This window comes from Danio aesculapii, chromosome 3 (assembly GCF_903798145.1).
Source record: "Danio aesculapii chromosome 3, fDanAes4.1, whole genome shotgun sequence".
NCBI classification, from domain to species: Eukaryota; Metazoa; Chordata; class Actinopteri; order Cypriniformes; family Danionidae; genus Danio; species Danio aesculapii.
The window spans coordinates 12,433,430-12,449,345 of NC_079437.1; the positions used below are offsets into that span (position 1 = coordinate 12,433,430).

Consider the following 15,916-nt stretch of genomic DNA (forward strand, 5'->3'; position numbering starts at 1 on the left):
ACAGTACTCACGTCACACCAATCCCCCAGGACACCGAGCTCTTGCCCTCCGTTGTGCACCAACCAGAAAAGCCCTTCCCTCAGGCGCTTGATTCTGATCTCCAGCCTTGTAGTTTATGGCGAGGGCAGCAATAATTCAGAAACAAGACGGACTGCCTGAGCCTTCATAATACGGGTGGCACACAGAGTACAAATCAAAGTGTATTAGGAAATGCGCAAGAGGACATTGTGGATCAGTAGCTGCTGGCTATCCTTCCTGTTTTTATATTTAGTAAATAAAGACAATATCTCATGCTTATAATGCAGCCCTAAATGATTAAAGCCCTTTATTATTGTTATATAAATGTCATACACAGCCTATGCATCTAAAAGTACACTAAAAAGGCTGACTTCCACACAATTGCCTCATGTTGTCCCAACTCAAATTGATTAGTTGACTTAATTACCTTATAGAATTTTTCAGAATAAGTCGTATACACAGCAATGAGTAGAACATAAACAGTATACAGTATTTTTAAGGGAAAAAAGAAATAAAAAAATAATACAAACAAACAGCAGTGTGATCTAATTCAAAACAGTACTACAATATCATAGTGAGCACAGTTAAGGATAAATAGTAGACTTATAATCAATGCCAAGACTGGTCAAAGGAATTTCCCATAGCTTCTGAAATCATTTGGATTTTACTTTTAATATATGTCCGATCTTTTTCATAATTATGGTTTCTTTAATCAGGATCAAGTCCTTGACAAGATTAGTCCAAGAAAAGACCGAAGCTGATGTGCATCTGTAGGAATTGGTGCATGAAGCATGGCATTAATATAATTATGGCATTTAGCTCTGAAGCTAATAAAACTTCTTGATCATGAAATCTTCTTGACTCCTTATGCTTGAGCAACCATTACAGAGGGTTCTGTCCCGAATCATTTCTTCATAATTAATTTCCTCCTCAGCATCAGCAGAGGTTTAAAGACATTTTATTTATTTATTTATTTATTTATTTGTTTATTTATTTATTTATTTATTTGTTTATTGATTGATTGATTTATTTTTATCTGGACACTGAGGTGAAACAGTGAAATTTATTTTACTATATTTGTTTAGGGATATATAAGCTCTATATACAACATTAAATTGCATTTCTTTATCATGAAGTAAAATTTGGAAACAAAGTGCTTAACTTATTATAATGAAAGAATCTGTCCAAAAAGAAATCGGAGGTAATCAAGGTAAGACTGCCGTGCCTAGTATGAACAAAATGTCTTTTCTGCAGATGTTTAAAGAAATCATTTTTAGGGATATTATGCTTTAAATGTAAATCCTCAAATTACATAAAAATATCCTTATGGAAAAGATCATACAGGTGAATTATTAGCCCCCCCTTTGAATTTTGTTTTCTTTTTTAAATATTTGCCAAATGATGTTTAACAGAGCAAGGAAATTTTCACAGTATGTCTGATAATATTTTTACTTCTGGAGAAAGTCTTATTTGTTTTATTTCGGCTGGAATAAAAGCAGTTTTAAATTTATGATCCATTTTATGTTCAAAATTATTAGCCCCTTTAAACTATAATTCGATGGTCTACAGAACAAACCATCGTTATACAATAACTTGCCTAATTACCCTATCCTGCCTAGTTAACCTAATTAACCTAGTTAAACCTTTAAATGTCACTTTAAGCTGTATAGAAGTGTCTTGAAAAATATCTAGTCAAATATTATTTACTGTCATCATGGCAAAGATAAAATAAATCAGTTATTAGAAATGAGTATTGGGTATAGAATTTGGGTTTTCTGGTCAAGGAAGTTGAAGTTTTTACAAATTTAAATTGATTGAACATAAAACAAGGTTCTCTCAGAAAATTCAGGGACTCTCAACACTCAATTGTGTTGTTCAACTCATTTCATTTCAAATAAGCCATTTGAACAAGCAGCTAAAGTCATTTTTTTAATGTGTATAGGCCCTATATTTGGACATGGTGAATCTTTTAAACAAATTAAAATTTTCAAAGAATTAAAAATATTAATTAAACGTTTTTTTTTTTTTTTGCTGTCTAATAAGTAAGTTAAACACATCTGTTTAAGTTTTGATGCCAAAACTTATTTTTTTTAGTAATGTCAAGTTATGTTAACTTAATATCTTTATTAATGACAACAGTGGGTTTTGTTTATAAATGCACTAGCTAGTTTGCTACAAATAGACAATAAAAGTTTATTTGAATTAATAGATTTTTATTTGCCAAGAAGGTTTTCAAGGAGAAAAAGAACCTCCATATCATTTCTATAAGTATTATTGTCAGAATTATTATTATTATTATTATTATTATTATTTAATCACACAATCACTGGGTTTTTGCTTCATTTCAGGTCATAGCCTAAAGCAAATTTTGCCAAAAAAGCAAATAAACAATAATAATAATAACTATTATTATTATTTTTTTATTATTATTATAATTATATAATCTGATGCACACACACAAATGGGAACCAAACAAGAAATAATGGTGTCTGCTAGGATTTTATATAGCCTAAAGCAAATTTTGCCAAAAAATCTAACAAACCACAACAATAATAATAACTATTATTATCTCACACACACAAACAAATCGTAACCAAACAAAAACCATAATGGTGTATTTAGGTCAAATAGCCTAATTAAAGCAAATTTTGCCAAAAAAGCTAATAAATAATAATAATAAATATTATTATTAATAATAATAATATTATTATTATTATTATTATCATCATAATCTCACGCACACAAACAAATGGGAACCAAACAAGACCCCAAGGGTATCTGCTGCGGTGTTATCTTGTTTCAGGTCAAATGAAGTAACTAGAAAAACAGCATTACTGATTCGAAATTAACGAGACATTATTGATTAACCTTATAGTTAAGACATTTTGCTAATCCAGCGCTTTGCGTTTATGGGATCAGTGATTTATAGACTAGGTGTTATTTATTTAAAAAGCGGTTACCTTGTCAGCATTTAAAGTAACCAAAAAAGTCAAATATTCAGAAATTAATGATCAATTAACCTTCAAAATAACATCAGAATCTCTCCGACGAGGCAAACAACGTAGCATTTAGCTAATCAATCGCTATGCCATCAGATGCCGACAGAATTATTCATGTTTATTTACTGTAACGTTAGTGACGTTGATGTTGGTCAGCTGAAGTATTTCAAGCTAGTTAATGTAGGAAAAGTTCCTTGATCAACGCTTTATGTTTATATAGTTTATTTTGGACGATACTAAGACAAAACCTTTGAAAAAACGTATTTTATTTTATGTACGCTTGACAAAAACAACCTTCGTGTTTACTTAAAGTAAATCGTGTTTAACGTTAGCTACATTCAGAAAGCCAACTCAGATAATGTTGCTTTCAGTACGTAACGTTGAATATACACAACATCTGCGTTTTACTTTAGTGTCGTCTAAATAAATGTAGATGGAGAGAGTGTGTAGATGGAGAGAGACTTCCTACTTAAACACCTCCCACTTCATGATGCCCACTCGAGCGCAGGTGAACTGTCACTAGTGCGATCAGTCTGTGCTAAAGGACGGGTATTTGTCCTTTATATGCGTTTTAATCTGCGTCTCTGAGGCTGGCAGGACATATATAAGTTAATGTTCGTTTATATTGGTAGCTGTTACAGCTAATCGGTTATTCATATGGAGTTAACGTCTTAAATATAGCGTAATTTAGAATAAAGCTTTCATGGCAATCTCAAGATGATTATTACCTAGCCAATCCATATTTTTTCTTCAGCTTTTTTGTGTGTTGGACTTTTATGATTATTCGTGACAGGATGGAAAGGATTATATCATAATAACGTCCAGAAATGGGAAAATGGGAGCTGACAATGGTAAGAAGATGAGTGATGTGTAATGCACTGTGTTAATGTGAATGTTTACTTTTTATTTTGCACATAATGTAAGTGTTATGAATGCAGTTGTATGTGTTGAATGTGTTTCTGTGCCATGAATGCACTTAAAATAGAGCAACAGATCATGTTCAGTAAATGTGCTGTCCCAGCACCTGACAGATATACATCAGTGCTGACAGACCCGGCCATTCAATGTGGGTCAGAAAGAGGGTCTAGACGATACTGTGTTCAACTAAACTGTCATTAATCACAGAAAAACAAGAAGAGAGGCTGGATATCAAGTGAAAACCGTTTGTAAATTTGGCTATATGTGTCGAAATCGAGATGTTTCATTATGATTTCTGCATTATTTTCCAAAAGGGATTTTATTTACATTAAAAGTAGTCTATATTATATCAAATAATGTTTAAAACAGGCTAGCTTTTTGTGAAAATGTGTGATATAATTTTCCATTCTCATTCAGAACAACCAATAGGACTATATTCAAGGATAATTGAAACCACATAACCTGTTTGTACTTATTCTTACATACCTGCTAAAATATGTAAAAAAAATTAACATACTGTATATTTTTTGTTTATTTTTCAAGTAATACCATATAGAAATCTGATACATGGAAATGTTTGCAAATAACATATATGGCATAAAAGTTCATATTCGGATTGTACATATATAAAATATGTCATATATGCAAGGTATATTTTGAAATATTGCACAAAATGTCCACTTTGATATATTTACAAATATGTGCATGTTCATCTACATTAGATATAATTTTTTAACATATATGTACATATCTGTAATTCCAGTGGCTGAAAAAATATTAAAAAAAATTTTTGTTTTTGCAATATTTTGAAATATATGTTGCATATATGTTGTATTTTATATATATGAGATCCAAATATTAATTTGAATGTCATATACATACAGCGGCCACTTTATTAGGTACATCTTACTAGTACTGGGTTGAATCCCCTTTTGTCTTCAGAACTGCCTTAATACTTAATGGCACAGATTCAACAAAATACTGGAAATATTCCTCAGAGATTCATCCATTTTGACATGATAGCATCACGCAGTCTCTGCAGATTTGTTGGCTGCACATCCATAATGTGAATCTCCCGTTCCACCACATCCTAAAGGTGCTCTATTGGATTGAGATCTGGTGAATTGTAGCCACAGTTTTCTGTTCTTAGCTGATAGGATTGGCACGTTGTGTGGTCTTCTGCTGCTGTAGCCCATCCGCCTCAAGGTTGGACGTGTTGTGCATTCAAAGATGCTCTTCTGCATATCTGGGTTGTAACGAGTGGTTATTTGAGTTACTTTTGCCTTTCTATCAGCCTGAACCAGTCTGGCCATTCTCCTCTGGCATCAACAAGGCATTTGCGCCCACAGAACTGTTACTCACTGGATATTTTCACTGGACCATTCTCTGTAAACCCTAGCAATGATTGTGCATGAAAATTCCAGTAGATCAGCAGTTTCTGAAATACTGTACACAGACCATGTGTATGTGTATGTAATTTGTTGTATAGTGTCATATATCCGATTTCTATGTGGGATTAAAAACATAGGTAAAATCAACTGGTTTTGTGAATCGTGGCAAGGTACAAATATTTAAAATGACAATTATTAGTATTTTGGGGCTACACTTTAAATAGTGTGTGTGCTGGTTTGGTGGTTTATGGGGACAATCCCTGTGTCCTCATAATTCAGACTTGTTAAAAATCATACTTAATGGTGTTTTCACTTTATAATTTACAACAGGTTTCCTGTGAGGGTTTGTTTTATGGGTGTAGGGTAAGAGTAAGGCGATATGATAAGCAGTTTTTCAAGTATAAATTACATTACGCCAATACATGAGCCACCAAAACGTATGTACTGGTTTTGGTGGTTTATGAGGACACAAGTTTGTATAATGGATAATGTGTAATGTATAGTTTTGTTTTAACCCTAATTAAACACACCTGATTAAACTAATTGAGTCCTTCAGGTTTGCTTAAAACCTACAAGTAAAGCTGCGGTCACACTAGAGTTTGAGCATGCGAAACTCTGTCGTACGTCGCTGCGAATAGAAGCGAGATTAAACAAGATGATTAGAGAGAGGTCCTGTTTTGATCCTCGATTGGTCTCATGCAGTCAAGTGATGCGATTTTGCAGGTCAGAATTCACCAAGCTTGAACTTTGCACCACAGCAACCTGCAAAACTTGACGCATGACCCTGCGTTTCCTGTCTGACGCATTCGATTGCGTATGAATGGAAGTCTATAGGGAGAAAAGCCCAGTGTGACTGCAGCTTAAGCGTGTTGAACCAGGGTTGGAACTAAACTGTGCAGGGCTGTAGCCGTCCAGGAACTGGCTTTGACACCTGTGGCCTAGTATAAGCTTGATTAGCTAGCCCAGGTGGGTCTGATTGGGGTTGGAACTAAACTTTGCAGGACACTGACCCTCCAGGACCGAGATATGGCACCCCTGCCCTACATGTTACAATGTTGTGGTGGTTTATGAGGACTTGTCTTGTGTCCTCGCAATTCAAAACTGTTAAAATTCATTCAGGGTCTTTTCATATTCCAAATTTGACAGTTTTTTTGGGGTCCGTACGCACTTGGGACCCCTGCGAGGGGGGGGGGGGTTGAATGCTGATATTGGAGTGTCTATTTAGGCTAGGTGTAAATAGTGCACCTCATTGACATAAGCTAGTTGAGTGATTCCCGCCCATCACCGTTTGATTAACAAAAACAACATAACTAAAGAGCACAACGGATGGCAGCGTGACTGGCGTAGCTCGTAAAGCGTATGGCTGCATGTTTTGACGCGAATCCAGCGTCTGATGAACACGTTCTTCTTTTTTCCCCACATATCAGATTTTGCCTATACTCTTCATCTCGAGGGAGACAAGCAGGAATCATTAATAAGTGTGTGTATTACGGAAGACTCAGATTCATAGAACTAGATTGGACAGGTGTTATATCCAAATCATATGCATTATAAGTTTGTAGAACTATACATTAAAAATACCCTTAAATATAAAGTTTTAGTACTGCTTCAGTAAACTTAAACAAGTATATTAAAATCCATAAATTCACTAGTTTTATTAGTATTTCTTTTTTTCAAGGTATGCTTTAAATGCTTTAAAAATAAGTTAAATCTTTGTAGACTAGAAATATATGTAGCCTACTGTATATCATTTATTTAAAAAATGCGGGCAATACATTATAGATCAATTTTTTTTAAAAAATATTATATTAATCTTATTTTTTAGTTTAACTATAGGGGTGCGGCCAGCTAGGGGGCCCTACAAGACATTGTGCCCAGGGGCCTCTGAACTCTTAATCCGGGCCTGGTCCTCATAAACCACAAAAATCAACAGGTGTGAGAGAGTATTTAAATTAGGCAAATTTAAACACTTTTATCCCCCATTGTTAATTACATGTAATTGTAATTTAATATAAGGTCATTTAACTAATTTCAACTTAATTTGTGTTGTTTTTTATTCAAAGTCAAATTTAGTCAAAATCAGTTGTCCGACCAATTTTATTTAAAGAAATAAAACTAAAGTAGAACGTTTCTACAACTACATACAATTTTAAACTTCAACACTTCGTACAGTTCTCTGTATTTTTTGGTCATATTAATGTTATGCGTATATAATTAGCTTATTGTGCGCAGTCTGTTCTGAACTGATTAATCAACAACAGCCACTGGTTTATACCCGGGGTTGTGTGTCATGTGCCTCTATTTTGTCTGCTGTGAGATTTGGGTCGCTCAATGTGGGCAACAGACTTTAAGCCAGCTAAATGACCTAGTCAGCAGCAGTTCCAGTACAGCTTTTGTTAAATAGCTCTTTTTATTTGTGTGAGAAAACATGTTACCGACAGCAGACACGGCACTGGACTGTTTGTAGGCCATCATTGGATAGAAAGTAGACTTTATTATTTTCTTTGTCCTTGAATAATAGCCAGTTTTGTTCGTGTGTCATACTATGAGGTGGCAAATGCCCATGACCCAATGCGATCAAGTCAAAAATGTTATGAATGTGTCTATTAATAACATGCAGTTTAGACAAGACAAAGCTGAAAGAGTAATTAAACAGTGATGCTTTAGGATTTATTTAAGACAATAAATAAGAAAAAGGCTTAGAAATGTACATAGGAGTTGCTTTTGAAAAAAACAGAATGATTGTGCCTCATACAGCTTTAATCAAATGCTTTGTATGTATAATGACATGTTTTGTTTCTCAGGCTGAAAATGCAAAGTCCCAGGTGTGTGTGCTTTGAACTGAAGAGCTCTGCCTCTTGAGCTGTGGACAGGTTCTCATTACCTGTAGTGTTCGTGCACTGGAATAAATCAAAACACTCTCCATTTTTGCTATTCAGACTCATGTTATATTCAGAGATAGCGATTGTAAGTAGCTGTAGATATTATTAGAGATCGAAACTGTGATTTTTTTTAAATAGCCACTGCTCTAAAACAAGAGTTAATGTTTTTTTTCTTGGCCACCAGAACACGTGGTGACATCTTAGTTTAGTTTAGTTTAGTTTAGTTTAGTTTAGTTTAGTTTAGTTTAGTTTAGTTTAGTTTAGTTTAGTTTAGTTTGGTTTGGTTTGGTTTAGCTTAGTTTGGGTTTTAGTTTAGTTTAGTTTAGTTTAGTTTAGTTTAGTTTAGTTTAGTTTAGTTTAGTTTGGTTTGGTTTGGTTTAGTTTAGTTTAGTTTAGTTTAGTTTAGTTTAGTTTAGTTTAGTTTAGCTTAGCTTAGCTTAGTTTAGTTTAGTTTAGTTTAGTTTAGTTTAGCTTAGTTTGGGTTTTAGTTTAGTTTAGTTTAGTTTAGTTTAGTTTAGTTTAGTTTAGTTTAGTTTAGTTTAGTTTAGTTTAGTTTAGTTTAGCTTAGTTTGGGTTTTAGTTTAGTTTAGTTTAGTTTAGTTTAGTTTAGTTTGGTTTAGCTTAGTTTGGTTTAGCTTAGTTTGGGTTTTAGTTTAGTTTAGTTTAGTTTAGTTTAGTTTAGTTTAGTTTAGTTTAGTTTGGTTTGGTTTAGTTTAGTTTAGTTTAGTTAGTTTAGTTTGGTTTGGTTTGGTTTGGTTTAGTTTAGTTTAGTTTAGTTTAGTTTAGTTTAGCTTAGTTTGGTTTAGCTTAGTTTGGGTTTTAGTTTAGTTTAGTTTAGTTTAGTTTAGTTTAGTTTGGTTTAGTTTAGTTTAGTTTAGTTTAGTTTAGTTTAGTTTAGTTTAGTTTGGTTTGGTTTGGTTTGGTTTGGTTTGGTCTGGTCTGGTCTGGTCTGGTCTAGTTTAGTTTAGTTTAGTTTAGTTTAGTTTAGTTTAGTTTAGTTTAGCTTAGTTTAGCTTAGTGTGGGGTTTGGTTTGGTTTGGTTTAGTTTAGTTTAATTTGGTTTAGTTTAGGTGGGTTTAGTTTAGTTTAATTTGGTTTAGAATCAAGCCAAATCAGTCAAATCCCTGACTTAAATTTTTTGTTCAAATCTGGGTTGGTGATGATGATCATGAATTGAAAACCGAGGGGGGCGGGATGGGCTGGACAATCGCAGACTGAAGAGCGGGGGGCACTTTTATTCATTTTTGAGGACCTCTTGGAAGTTGGCAACCTCCAATGTTACAGTGTCGTGCAGGTGAACTTTGGAAAGACTTTTCAACTGGCAACCAACCAGTACACCTTAACAATGTCCTAGCAACCACTTAGAACCCTCAAGCAACACGTTAGAAATGCCCTGGCAACCTCCAATGCTATAGTGTAATGCAGGTGAACTTTAAAAACACTATTAATCTGGCAACCACCCAGTACACCTTAAACACCATCATGACAAGCCAGTTTACTTAAGAGGCAGTCTTCACTTGGCAACTACCATAAACACTTTAGCAACACTCTAGCAACCACTTAAAACACTAAAGCAACATGTTTGCAATATCCTAGCAACCAACAATACTACAGTGTCATGCAGGTGATCTTTGGAAAAACTTTTTATCTAGCAACCACCCAGTACACCTTACAGTGGACACTGTCTAGCAACCACTTAGAGCCATGGTAAAGTCCTGACAACTCTCAACACCCTACTGACAAGCTAGTGAACTTTGGATACAGTTTCACTAGGAAGACAACCACACAACACCTAAGCAACCTTCTAGCAACCACTTAGAACACTAAAGCAACATATTAGCAATGCCCTAGAAACCTCCAATGCTACAGTGTAATGCAGGCGAACTTTAAAAACACACTTATAATCTGGCAACCACTCAGTACACCCTCAGCACCATCATGACATAACAGTTTACTTAAGATGCAGTCTTTACCTGGCAACTACCAAGAACACTTTAACAACACTCTAGCAATAGCTTAAAACCCTAAAGCAACCTGTTAGCAATGATCTGGCAACCAAAAACACCATGTTTTCATGCTGGTGCACTATGAATACACTCTTTACCTATGAACCATCTTGGAACACCAACTTTTTTTATACAAACATGTCAGCCACAAGTTCATCCACGTAATGCCTTGGATTTGAACAGTAGCCTCTTGTTTTGCGTGTTTGCCTTTTCACATGTTCAGCTCTCCTCTTGTTTGTCCTTTTACCTCATCAATAATGGCTGTAATTGATGGTCTTAAGCGTCACACCGGCTTATAACAGTTGTTTACAGTCAACACACACAACCCGTACTCAGCAAGAGGACTAATCCGCGCTCAGAACCACTCAGGTGTGCTGGTGTGGACTTGCCCTAATGTTATAGTGGCATCAGCTGCTATAGTCAGCCGGCTGAAGCATGTCATAATGACTCTTTGTCCTCCTGTCTGTGGTTTGCAAATCCATGCTGCTTTTAGCTGACAGGTCAGTACTCAGTGATGCTTTACAAACAATGCATTATGGGGTTGATGCTGGTAAAAACATGTGCAGAGGGTTTGATCCAGAATGTGTGTGTGTGGTTTTTTTGTTCGTGTTTGAGTTTGCGTGTGCTGTTTTTATAAAGGAAGCTGATAAATGAGCTTCAATGTTTTCAAAGTTTATGTAAATAAGATGTACACTAGCTGGCAAAAGTCTTGTCCAAGTTTTAGGAACAACAAATAATAACTTGACTTCTAGTTGATCATTTGGTATCCGAAGTGGTTTATATGAAAGGCAAAGGTCTCTAGATTACGCTTATTTACCAAAATAAAATATGATCATGCCTTGATTTGTAATTATTTAATTAGGACAGTAAGGTCTTACTTTGCTTAGACAAAAGTCTCATTACAGAAATAATGTCCAGTATAGAATTTAAAGTCATGCTGCAGTGGAAAAAGAATGAATATTGTGTATGACTCCCATGAGCTTGGAGGACTGCATCCATACATCTCTACAATGACTCAAATCACTTATTAAGAAAGTCATCTGGAATGGCAAAGAAAGCGTTCTTACAGGACTCCCAGAGTTCATCAAGACTCTTTGGATTCAACTTTAAAGCTTCCTCCTTCATCTTACCCCAGACATACTCAATAATATTCATATCTGGTGATTGGGCTGGCCAATCCTGAAGCACCTTGACGTCCTTTGCTTTCAGGAAGTTTGATGTGGATAGGTCTTCTTTTATAAGTTATTAGTTTTATTAGGCAAGGCAAGGCAAGTTTATTTTTATAGCACATTTCATACACAGTGGCAATTCATTAGAGCAACAAGTTTTTTTTAGTTTTTTTTTAGTTTATTAGAGCAACAAGTTACTATTTGTTGCTCTTACAACTGGGATTGACTGCAAGACTTTTGTCAGGTAGTGTATGCATGTATGTATAAGAGAAAGTGTACTACCGTTCTAAAGATCGGGAGTTTCATTTAATTTTTTTAAAGAAATCCAGGTTATACTTTATTTTAAGGCTCAGTTCTTGCTGTTAACAAAACCTTAAGACTTTTAGCACAATAAAGTACTAATTTGCTGATTGTTGTTAGTTAGTAGGGTAGAAGTTGGGTTTGATTTAGGTAGGATGAGTGATGTAGCATAAGATCATGCACAATGTATATCACAAGTAGGCATGGGGCGATAATCGGTTTTAAGGTTTACCACGGCTTTGAAAAGTCAAGGTTTTAAAACTGTTAGAATTTTCTATTATACCTTCCTAAGGTTTTTGTAAGTTTTTTTGTTATTTAAGACAATTTTCTTGAGTTTTTTCAGTTCATGATTCAGGAAACAACTGAAAAACAAATATAAACCAACATCCAGCACGCTGTAGAGCTGACCAGTGCAGTGGCTTACTTTATATCCAAAGAAAAGAAAGATATCCAAAGATGCCTTTTCAAGTTGAAAAGAAATCTGTTTTTGAAACTAATTAAGACAGCAGAAGTCATTTAATGTTTGCTGATGTTTATTGTTTTAAAATATTTTAAATGTTAAAAAAATATATACCAGATTGAATGGGGAAAAAGTTGTTGTTTTTTACCCAGACATTTAAAATAAACATATTTTAGAGCAGTGATTACAGTACCGTGATATCGTGAAACCGTGAAATTTTTACCCAAGGTTATCAAACCGTCAGAATCTTATACTGGCCCATACCTACATAAGTACTAATAATCGGCCATTTTCTAAATAGTAAGCATGCTAATATAAGCAAGTTAGCAGTGAGAACTGGTCCCTATGCTAAGGTGTTACCCAAATCAAAACTTTTATTCAGCAAGGATGGATTAAATTGACTGTAAAGTGGTTTATAATGGTACAAAATTTACAAGATGTAAGATGTTACAAGATTTCAAATGCTTTATTTATAAAAGCGTCCTGGGGAAAACAATACCCTTAATTTAATTTAAATCATTAATTATTTAACATTTTATAAGTATGGATTTGGAACATTCATTCATTTTCTTTTCGGCTTAGTCCCTTTATTAATCAAGGGTCGCCACAGCGGAATGAACCGCCAACTTATCCAGCATATGTTTTACGCAGTGGATGCCCTTCCAGCTGCAATTTATCACTGGGAAACACCCATACACTTTCATTCACACACATACACTACAGACAATTCAGCTTACCCAATTCACCTATAGCGCATGTCTTTGGACTTTGGACTGTCTTTGGAGGAAACCCATGCCAACACAGGGAGAACATGCAAACACCACACAGAAATGCCAACTGACCCAGCTGAGGCTCGAACCAGCGACCTTCTTACTGTGAGGTGACAGTGCTAACCACTGCGCCACCGTGCCACCCTTGGATTTGGAACAATACAGTAAAAACAAAGATTATTCAGACAACAAATATTTATTATTATATATATATTTTTTTTACTTGTGATATAGTTAATTTATGTAAGTGAGGATAGCGAATTAAAATAAACGGTGACATATTATACCCTATATATTTGTTCATATAGTGGATTAAAAAATTCAACATGAACTGAAGAGTGGGAAAATATTGACCTTCGGGTTTGCATGAATCTGGTTACAGACTACAGGCTGACATTGAGTCTCAGGGTGAACCAACTAAGGATTGATAGCAGTGTAAATATTGTCATACTAACAGTTAGTGTTTTTGGTTGATTGTACTCTACATTGTACTGCATCTTTTTGTTTAAGTTATCTGACATTATAAACATTAGATTGTTCTGATGCAGTTTAACTGAGGGCTTATAATATTTTATGACCATTTTCAAAGCTAAATCCTATAAATGTGGTAATGTGAGAACTGTTGAAGATGTCTGAAGTATTTTGGGTTTGAATATATGTAAAAGGAACACTTCGTTTTTGTGAATATATTCTCATTTTACAAGTCACCCAGAGTTAAGCAGTTGAGTTTTACCGTTTTATAACCCATTCAGCCTGTCACCGGACAGCACATTTAGCTTAGCTTAGCATAGATCATGGAATCAGATTAGACCATTAGCATCTCGGTCAAAAATGAGCAAATAGTTTAGATAATTTTCCTTCTGTAGTTACATTGTGCACCAGGAATGACAGAAAATGAAAATGGAGCACTTTTAGCTTAGCTTAGCATAGATCATTGAATCAGATTAGACCATTAGCATCTCGGTCAAAAATGAGCAAATAGTTTAGATAATTTTCCTTCTGTAGTTACATTGTGCACCAGGAATGACAGAAAATGAAAATGGAGCACTTTTAGCTTAGCGTAGCATAGATCATTGAATCGGATTAGACCATTAGCATCTCTCTCAAAAATTACCAGAGTTTTGACACTATTCCTATTTAAATAGATATGATATTATGCAGTACCTACAAATAGCCTCTTGCTTGATAACTAGGTAACAGTGCTGCGTAATGTCATTGTATCTGCTGATGTATATGGTACAGCAGTAAAGTTCCTTGATTATTAATCCAAAATGAGCATATGGTTCCTACTCATATTAACCTAGAAAACAGCAGCTTTTAATTTTCTGTCCTGAGATGGAAGGAAATTGAAAACAGCTCTTTTCTACAGAAGAGTCATGCTTTATTTATTTTTTAAACGGCTATCAATGTGTCACTGAATTATTCTTCAAAATGGATTCATCTAGTATGAAGCATGAAGGTACATACATTAGTACATGCTTAAGTTAAGATCATAATCATCATTTAATAAACAGATATTGGGGTATTTAGAAATAAACGTATCACAACATTTTGATATAATTTGAAAGACCCTATCCCAACATCCTTGTGGATCAGTTTATAGTCTATAAGTTGATAGGCTGGGTTCCTAAGCAGGTCGCACACCAGAAGGGCCGCTCGGCGACACACAGCATCGGGTCACGCAGCGCCTTGCATTTAGAATTCAGGGTACACACACCGGCGCCGCAAATCGGCAGCTGTCCATGGCGCCCAGCCATGACTCAGGACACTGTTCATATTTCTGCCGCGCCACAAAGCGCCATCTGAATAGTTTCATTTTAAATATCATGCGAATTTGCGCGTCTGGTGTGCGATACTTCCAGCGGTCATCTGTGCGCCGTGTTGCGGCAGCGAGCGGCGCATCCGGTGTGTGACCTTCTTTAGACATCACCTGGATACTTTCCCACATCCAGTCCCAATTCAGTTTGTAATGGGGCAGTTCCTTTTCCCATAGTGTGATGATAGGGAGTGCAGTGAAGAAGATTTTTTTTTAAGAAAACCTGTAACCATTGGCTTCCATAGTATTTGTTTTTCCTGCTGAATTTCAGCGTTTACAACTTTTTAGCTTTCCAAATATCTTCTATTGTGTTCAACAGAAGAAAGAATCTCAGCTTTTTATTTTTCAAATGTTTCCCAAGTGATGTTTAACAGAGCAAGGAATTTCTCACAGTATTTCCTATAATATTTTTTCTTCTGGAAAAAGTCTTATTTGTTTTATTTCATCTAGAATAAAAGCGTTTCAATTCTATTAGTCCCCTTAAGCAATATAATTGATAGTCTACAGAACAAACCATCGTTAATGACTTGCATAATTACCCTAACTCGCCTAATTAACCTAGTTAAGCCTTTAAATGTCACTCTAAGCTGAATTCTAGTGTCTTGAAAAATATCTAGTCAAATATTATTTACTGTCATCAAACTATTGTGTTTAGAAATGTGTTAAAAAAAACTTTTTGTTGGCGACAAGATATACAGGGCGGCTTTAAATTCAGCAGGGCTACTAATTATGACTTGAACTATATGTTTAATACAGGAGCCTGTTCAGGAATGGGGTGAGGAGCATGAAGATGGGGCGGTGTTTGGGGTCACCCTGCGCAGAGAGCCGGTCCAGCAGTCCGCCGAGCCCACGGAAGCTTTCGTTCATTACCGCACATGTAAAGTGCGCAGGTTAAAAGCAGCCACTCTGGACAAACTGGTGTCTCACCTGCTGGACCCCTGCTGTCAGGAGCAGGACTACGGCTGCATTCTGCTGTCCACGTATCGCTCTTTCACCAGCACCAACAAGCTCATCGAGACGCTCTTCCAGAGGTCTGTGTTTAGACAGGCAAATGTGTGTTTGTGAAAGTCAGCCGCATTTGGTTATCTGGAGTTTGTGTGTGCCGTATTTTCACTGTGTCATGAGATCCAATCGATCATTCTATCTATCATTACATTCATCCATCCATCCATCCATCCATCCATCCA

General features: G+C 35.4%; 1 protein-coding gene across 1 annotated transcript in view; it reads left to right on the forward strand.

Moving 5' to 3' along the window:
- The first annotated feature begins 3,527 nt into the window (after positions 1 to 3,527).
- Positions 3,528 to 15,916, forward strand: part of LOC130220898 (ral guanine nucleotide dissociation stimulator-like 1) — a 41,519-nt gene continuing 29,130 nt past the window's right edge. The window contains exons 1-2 of the mRNA XM_056453161.1: positions 3,528 to 3,868; positions 15,486 to 15,760. Of these exons, the coding sequence (XP_056309136.1) occupies positions 3,845 to 3,868; positions 15,486 to 15,760 (299 nt within the window). The 5' untranslated portion in view covers positions 3,528 to 3,844. The remainder of the gene's footprint in view (positions 3,869 to 15,485; positions 15,761 to 15,916) is intronic.